Here is an 8,519-nt window from a genome sequence, read left to right on the forward strand (position 1 = left end):
TATGTGCGTCACATCAGTCATTCCAGTTGTATGAAGTCTGCACTGAGTTCAGTCCTATGAAATATCACTTGTGACCTTCGGTTGTCTTTGGAAGGTTATTCAAAGACACCTAAAGAGACGTGGCTTTGAATGACCCTCAGGAAGAACTGCAGAGTCCTCTGCCTCAGGGGTCCTCCGGGGTCATTCCTGCTCACACGTGGTCATTCATGCCACATTCACCCTCACTTTTTTCCTGTTTATTTCCTTAGAGTCTTGTGTGTCCATCTCCAGCTCTTGAGTAGCTGGTATTATAGGCATCTACCACCACCATGCCCAACCTATTTCTATATTTTTTTTGATATTTAAAACTCCAGACTTTCTAGAGAGGAAATAAAAGCAAAATAAACCTTAGAGATTAAAAAATAGATGGCAAATTTGGTTGACCGGTCCAGTTTCTGCACTCAGGGAATTGTTTTTGAGATCGAAGATAGGATTCTGGAACTCAGCACCTTTTGGGAAGTATACGGTGGACGACATAGAAACAGACAGCGTAAATAGGTCAGCGTAGCTATGTAAGTCCCTCTTTGGAAATAGGTGACCTTGGTAGGCTGGCTCCTTTGTAGGGAGAAGGTAGAATGGTGTGGGCCCAGGAAGGACGGGCAGATTTCTCCCAAAGCTGCATCTCTGTGGTCACTTAGTACACGGGTGGTCTATTAACTTGGAGTGGCTTGGCCCCCTAAGCAGTCCCTGCTTGCCTGTAGTGTTCATTTGAATATAATTTGCATATCCCTTTTCATTTCTGAGGTGATGGTGGTTACTAACTGTGTCATTAGTGGGGTGATTTTTTTCTTTCTTTTTAACCCCATGAGAGCTCCACCTGTCACTGCCACCAGACTCCCAGGGAGATTGCTCACTGGCTCCTGCCGCAGGCAAGTTCTCCAGCGTCCTTCAGGATTTCCCAGCAGTCCTCTCTTCACCCAAACCCTATGGCTTCCCCTCGTTTCCATTTTCTGCACCAGTCATAAAAGGAGATCGTAACAGCCCATTTGGGTTTCTTAATAGTGAAGAATGGAACCATCGTCCGCTTTTATAGAATTCAGCAAAATAAAACACCACTAGTGAGATCGCCTACATTTCCATATAGCCCTGAGCAGAAAATAGTACCGTAACAAGCTGCAGGTATCTTCTAAGCCAACCTCTTTCTGTAATCTTCTTTAGCTATTAATCATCAGCTTCTGCAATAAGTAACGTTGAAAAATGAGGCTTCCTTCTTTCCCCCCTCCCCTTTTTGGGGGGCACCACTGGGGGTTTAACTCAGGGCCTTGTAGTTGTTAGACAAGCATTGTGTCAACGTTTTGCTCTAGTCTAAATTTTTTTTTTACTTTTATCTATATCTGTCTATCTACCTATGGTCTGTTTGTCTATTTCCTTAGGGTCTTGGGAGTCCATCCCCAACTCTTGAGTAGCTGGTATTACAGGACTGTACCACCGTACCCAGCCCTATTTCTATTTTTTTTTTTGCTAGTTAAAACTCCAGACTTTATAAAATAGAAAACAAAAGGAAACTAAAAAGAAATCTATGTTTAACGTTATATAGAACAACATCAATGAGATCATTTTTGTCTAAAATAGACATCTGCCTTTTGGAAGGAAGATTGCTTAGCCTACTACCAACCGCCAGGTGGTGTGGGTTCAGGGTAATTGATTCCCTCAACATCATAGCTAATTTGATGGAGACATTTTTGTTTTATGAAAGCATGCTGCTCAGCTGTTTGAATTGTCTTGTTGTCTGATACCTCCCAGAGACATTGTCAATCACCTTTCAGCCTAAATGAGCTTTCATTAAGAGTATTAGTCCCACAGAATCCCCCTCGATCATCTGAGAGCTATAACAGAGAAGCAAAAAAAGGAAGAGACCGTTGCTCGTTTGCTGAATATCCCTTAGCTAGTTTCCTTTCTCTGTCACCAATTGCAGCAAAATCTTATTCCCGGAGATACAACACATCCATCATGTGGGCCTGAAGGAAGTTTCCAGCCAAGCCCTATTAGTACTACTGCCTAAATATTAATTTGCAGCTTTTTTTTTCTGTCTGTGATTTGATGGCTTCTTTCTCCTTGGGGATTTTGAAGACCTCAAGGATGTAATTCCAGAAATGTTTCACGGCTTTTTCTTTCTCTTCTGTACTTTTGTTTGGCTATTCTCAAAAGTTTGAAAAGAAAACTTTCCTGCTGTGAGAGGAGTCTCAGGATAATGGATCCTCACACCTCCCTCACCTGAGGTCCCCTTAGCCTCTCAATCATCCATGCCGAAGTTTCTTTTCTGTGATTAGTAACTGCAGGCTTGTATACGCAAGGCAAACACTCTGCCATATGCCTTCAGTCCACCCACGAAAATTTGAATCACAATTACTGATTTCGCCAGGTGTCCCTGGCCCAGGGAAGTTGTGAAGCCTGTTTGTCTTGAGTGATTGGAACATTTCAAAAGCTAATTTGGAAAGCTTGCCTGGAAATTTAGAGTCGTGAAATGACTTAGCTCAGCTTTGCTAGTGAACTAACTCTGTGCCCTATTCATGGCTTCTAGCTCTTATTTTCTTTATCAGCAAGAAAAGCTTTATTTACTTCATCAGCATGAGAATGGTGGACATTGAAAAATGACCAGAATGCAGGAAAGGGTTCTCTACATTCTCCTTCCTAAACTAACCATTATTATCAGAATCTTAACCTAGGCAGTCAGAATTCCTATGGCCATTTACAGAAAGATGTGTTTTTGTGGGGTGATATCCCTGACTGGTCCAACATCCCAAAAATTGGTCTTAAAAAGGTGTTAAGATAATTCAATCTTAGTATAAAAATCTGATTGCACAAGTTTCATTCTTCCTCAGAAAACAGAAAAGGCATATCGGGACTTCTAGGAGCCAAGAAAAATGTTAAAAATTTTCTTCGATGTAATATAATCTTGAATTTGATTTTCTGTTGATGTGTGCAGGGTTCTTTCTGGGACAACTTGTTACCAACTAGATTGGATTTTGATGCTTACAAATCAAATCAAGCTGAAATGTCCACATGCAAACGCTACAAACTCTAGTTTATATCACCTAGAACAATTAGCTTGCAAGGAGTTTCATTTGTTTGATGGGAAGGCATACATTGTAATGGGGCTTGATGTTTCTTGGACCAAATGTGTTCTCTGGTTTTAACCACATATAAAAATGGGCAGACCAATATGTAACACATACTCAGGTTTTTTTTTTTCTTTTTGGTGCTGGTCCTGGAGCTTGCACTCAGGGTCTGGGTGCTGTCCCTGAGCTTTTGTGTTCAAGGCTACCACTTGAGCTATAGTAGCTCCACTTCTAGCTTTTTGTTGATAAATTATAGATAAGAGTCTCCAGGATTTGCTTGAAATGGCTGGCTTTTAACCACAATCCTTAGATCTCATCCTCCCGACTATCTAGGATTACAGGTGTGAGCCACTGGAACTCAACTCATACTCAGATTTTAGTAAGAATTAAATACAGGCCATTACTAGTGAACTTAATCAGGCAATAACTATAATATCAGTAATATTATTACATAATGACACTTAGGTATGTCTGAAAAGTCATGAGCATTTACACGTAAGACATTTACAAGTAGATGCAACTTTACAAGCATTCACAAGTGAGTTTCCCAAGGGAAAAGACACAACTAGGTTTTAAACTCTGGAAGTCTGACCTCAGAACTTAACCAATACACTATACCAGTAATGTTTTTCTGACAGTCCTGTTAAGAACTCTGTGTGTGTGTGTGTGTGTGTGTGTGTGTGTGTATGTTTGGCTATACTGATCTTGAACACAGGGTCTCATGTTCGCTCAGCTCACTTGCTTCCAGCTTGGTGCTATACCACTAGAGCTATACTTCCAGTCTGGCATTTCGCTGGTTAATTGGAGATGGAATCTTGAAGACTTTTCTGCCCAGACTGTCTCCTAATGACCATCCTCCAGGTCTGAGCCTCCTGAGTAGCTAGGATTACAGGCATGAGCCATAGGTACCTGGCTAAGAACTTAGTCTTTTAGTGAATTAAGTGGGATTTTGTTTGGATAGTCCAGCGGTATCTCCCTAGGTAGATACTCATGAAATGGGTTTGTGTCCACTAGGTGGCATTGCTGTTTTAACAGAATTCAATCCAAGCTATTATTTAGGCTTTGGACTCTGCTAAATTTGGGAGTACTGTCCGGACAATGTAATTGCATTTGATGGTTTTTGCTGTATTTCTCTTCCCATAATACTTTGTACTGATGCTAACTTACAAATAAACCATGATTTCTGGACAGTTAAGTGACTTCCCCTCAGGGTATAGGGCAAAGGCTGTCCAACCATTGTTGATAATTAATTCATTCGGAATTTATTTATGTTCTATATCAAGGGTACTGGGGAACTTAGATTTTAAGTAACTTGAATGTAAATAAGATGGTGGCCTTCCTTCCTTCCTTCCTTCCCTTTCCTTTCTCTCTTTCTCTTTCTTTGTTCTCTCTTCTCTTTCCTTTCTCTCTTTCTTTTTCTCTTTCTTTCCCTACTTTATCTCTTTCCTCTCTCTCTTTTCTTTCTCTCTCCTCTCTCTCTCTCTCTCTCTCACTCTTTCTTTTTTACATGCTCTCTTAGGAAAATTAGGTGCTTCCACTTAAACCCCTTGCAAGTAGCAGGTTGATGGATGGACCACGATGAGAACTCTGGAATCACCCTGCCTGAGTGGTGGGACTAAGTGTGACCACTGTTGGTCTAGTTTTTCCAGACTGCAGTGGACATACAATCCCATTACTGAGGAGGGTCGTGAGGGATGAACAAAGCACACAAGGTCAGAAGAGAGCTGGGGTGCCCTTGATGATCACTCCCTATGAATGGAAAGGCATTATGGCTGAAAGAAGACCACATTGTTGATGCTATGTAGTCTTGCTTGTGACTACCTGAACTGCATTCTTGTGTTCTAGAACAGGCAGACCAGCCTCTCTTAACTGCTTTAGCTCAGAACCCCATGTATATTCGTTCTTTAATGCAGACTGGCAGAGCCTTTGCAGTCTTGTGCTCCACCCCTCCCACACAGAAGGAAACAGATGCACTGTGTATTTGATCTATGTGTGCAGTTATTGGGGAGGGATGGTGAGCTACTATTCATTTGGTTATTCCACACGGTTTCTGTATGTTTTCACTAACTCTCTCTGAACAACATCATTTTGGATACTTGCTGAAGTTGTTCTATTGATACCGACCAGTAAGAAACCAGATTCAACACATAGCACCTGTTATTTCTTCACAGTTAACGTTCTTTTCTCTCTTTACCTAAAATCAACTTTTATGGGGCAAGGTACCAAATAGCCATTATTAGGATTAAGTAGTTAACGTATGTGTTGGCAGTTGTGGGGCTTGAACCCAGGGTCTGGGCGCTGTCCCTGAGCTCTTCTGCTCAAAGCCAGAGCTCCACCACGTGGAGCCCGCAGCTCCGCTGCTGGTTTTGGAGGGGTTCACTGGGGATCCCAGCCTTCTCTGCCCCCCAGCCTGGCCTCCCCTGCGATCCTCCAATCTCAGCCTCCCGTGTTCATCTTTTACAACCCCGAAGCCCCCCGCAGAAGCAGCCACGGAGGTAAGTGCTTCAGTTCGTCTAGACCCAAGCCAAGAAGGCCTGGGCCGAAGGGGACCGAGGCCTCGGAGGAGAAAACTGGCACTTACCGATCTCTGTCATGGTGATCCCTGGAGCTAACTGCCCGTTGTTGAAAGAGCTATAGGTAAACAAGTTGGGGACGGAGGTGAGGTCGTAGATGGGTTCCTGCTTGATCTGTTTGATGCCAGTTATGTCCAGTCCTGACTGGTCCGGGGAGGGCTGACCTGAGTCCACGTTGTAGTAGGCCTCGGACTTGGGCAGGTCGATGGCGTGCCCGTTGGCGTGGAAGGCGCCGCCCGTCTCGCCGCTCAGGTGGCTGAGGCTGCCGCTGTACACGCGGGTCAGGGCCTCGGCCTCGCCGCTCTGCTGCTGCCGCTGCTCCTGCAGCCGCTGCTGGTGCTTCTGCACCTCGGCGTACAGACTGTCCCGCTGCTTCTTGGACATCCTGCCGAACTTCACCGCTGCGTGGGGGAGGGAAGCAGAGAGCACCAAGGGTCAGGCGGCCACGCTCACCCCTGCCCGGGCGCTGAGCGGGGCCTGGGCTGGACCGCGTCCTTCCAACGCCCAGTCCATTGGGAGCACAGGTTGTGCGTGGGGCAGCGCCTGGCCTGGTGTGTAACGCAGAGGGAGGCCCCTGGCTGCGTGTGTGCATGTGTGTGCACGTGTGTGTGCGTGTGTGTGTGTGCGCACATGTGTGTGCATGTGTGTGCGTGTGCGTGTGCATGTGCATGCGTATGCATGTGTGTGCGTGTGTGCATGTGTGTGCATGTGTGTGCGTGCGCGCATGTGTGTGCATGTGCGTGGGTGCGCACGTGTGTGCATGTGTGTGCATGTTGTGTGTGCATGTGCATGGGTGTGCATGGGTGTGTGCATGTGTATGTGTGTGCGTGCGTGCGTGTGTGCGCACGTGCGTGTGCACGTGTGTGCACGTGTGTGCATGTGCGTGCATGTGTGCATGTGTGCATGTGTGTGCTGCGCGTGCGTGTGTGCATGTGTGTGCATGTGTGTGTGCGTGTGCGTGTGTGCGTGTGCGTGTGTGCATGTGTGTGCGTTTGTGCGTGCGTGCATGCGTGTGTGTGCGTGCATGTATGTGCATGTGCGTGTGCGTGCGTGTGCTTTGCATCAACTGTCACAAACACCCCGGACAACGGATCTAAAAAAGAGAAAGGATTGTCCTACCCACACACATCCTAGTTATTGCAAACCGGGTCTCTGTGGGCTCGCCGTGAATCCAGGCTTCTGCACCGCAATGGGTAGGTAGACCTGTTGCTTTGGGGCCTTGCCACGGGGTTTAAACACTAGGCGAGGAGTGTGAACCCTGTTCGTTCACACTCCCCGAAGAGGAAGCTAAGGAGAGAAGGAAGGGGCTTGGGTCTTCTGATGCTGGGGAAGGGCTTGCTCCAGGTGACCTGAGAACCCCTTACAGCCCCTACCCCCTAATGCTTGGACCATCTTCCCCCATGGATCCAAAGTCTTTACAATATAGGTCCCTGGGAGACATCTAAGATCCAAACTGTAGCCTTAAGAGACAAGAAATTTAAGTGTGTGTGTGTGTGTATAGTACTTCTATACACCTATTTGCTCATTCTTTTCCACTCATGATAAAAGTCCTCACACAACATCCTCACACAACTACAACCTACACTCAGCAAAACGATCAACTTGGATCTACCGTAAAACGTCTATTGACCCTTTCTGTTAAATTTCTCCTGTAAGTCTATGGTGACCAGGCTCTTGGGAACAGCCTTATTATTGTGGTTTTAGCACGGTTGTGTACATAATGTGCTGGGAAAGACAAAGAATGCAGGGTAGGTTTAAAACACAATTTTAAGTCAACCACCGCATTGGCTTTCAGTGCTATGTCAGTCTGGAGCAAATGATAAGAATCCCTGGGAAACAGCAATTTTGTTCCGTGCCCAGCCAGCAAGCTGACGGTTGCTGCCTTCCTTCCCTCTGCCAGCCTCAGGTTTGATTTTGCTCATCTCTTTGAGCAGTTTTTTTTTTTTAAGTTTGATTGTGTTCATCTCTTTGCTCATCTCTTGCAGCAAAATCCTCAACTCTTTTGAGGAAAATTGAGGAAGAGTCTTGGCAAATAGTCAGCGTGGTAGAAAGAGGATGGAATTGCAACACACTGTTTCTTTAACTCGTGCAACTCAAACTCCTGATCGGTTAGGAAATTGACATTTTCCCTGGCACATTGTCAGCTCTCATTTTAGCACGTGAACATCCTGGAGCTCAGAACTACCCAGTGTGAAACATCCAACTCTCCACTCTCCTCATAGCTCCTATCTGTGCGACCCTGGACCAATCAAAAGGAACCTCTTCTCTGAGGTTTTCTCTTCTTTGGTGACAATGTTTGCATGGGCTACTGGGAGCTCACATTACACAGAAAGGTGGATGTAGAAAGCAGAAATAAAGCTATCTCTTGGATTTAGTCACTAAGGTTGTACTCATTTGAGAGTAACTTAGGGTCAAATGTTGACCATTTTTAGCTCCAAATGTCCATGCTACTTACTCCCTATCAGTCTCCTCCAAAATGTCATATTCTCTTTCCTTTGGGTAGAGAGCTACCAAATTCTATCCAGGCTGAGACAGTTTAGAATGGCGACCATATTTCCCAGCCTTCTTCACAAGAGTTGGGGCTAAATGACCAAGTTCTGGTGAACAGGAAGCAACTGGAATGGTGGCATACATTTCCAGATGTGGGGACCTGTGTCTCCCCCGTGTCTGCTTGGGCTGTGAATGTGATGGCTGGGGTTAGAGAAGTTCACACTCTTCCTATTTTTACCATAATGTTTCTTAAAAAAAAAAAATCCCAGGGGCTGGGAAGGTGGCTCAGTGGTAGAGCGCTTGCCTTGCATGCATGAGGCCCTGGGTTCGATTCCTCAGCACCACATAAGCAAAAAGA

At 45.4% G+C, this 8,519-nt stretch overlaps 1 protein-coding gene across 1 annotated transcript in view; it reads right to left on the bottom strand.

Annotated features, from left to right (window-relative positions):
• Rorb (RAR-related orphan receptor B) overlaps nt 1–8,519 on the bottom strand; it is a 78,236-nt gene that overhangs the window by 41,610 nt on the left and 28,107 nt on the right. Inside the window, exon 4 of the mRNA XM_013018432.1 lies at nt 5,680–6,072. Within this exon, the coding sequence (XP_012873886.1) occupies nt 5,680–6,072 (393 nt within the window). The remainder of the gene's footprint in view (nt 1–5,679; nt 6,073–8,519) is intronic.

The sequence above is a fragment of the Dipodomys ordii genome, unplaced genomic scaffold (genome assembly GCF_000151885.1).
Source record: "Dipodomys ordii isolate 6190 unplaced genomic scaffold, Dord_2.0 Scaffold40, whole genome shotgun sequence".
Classification (NCBI taxonomy): Eukaryota; Metazoa; Chordata; class Mammalia; order Rodentia; family Heteromyidae; genus Dipodomys; species Dipodomys ordii.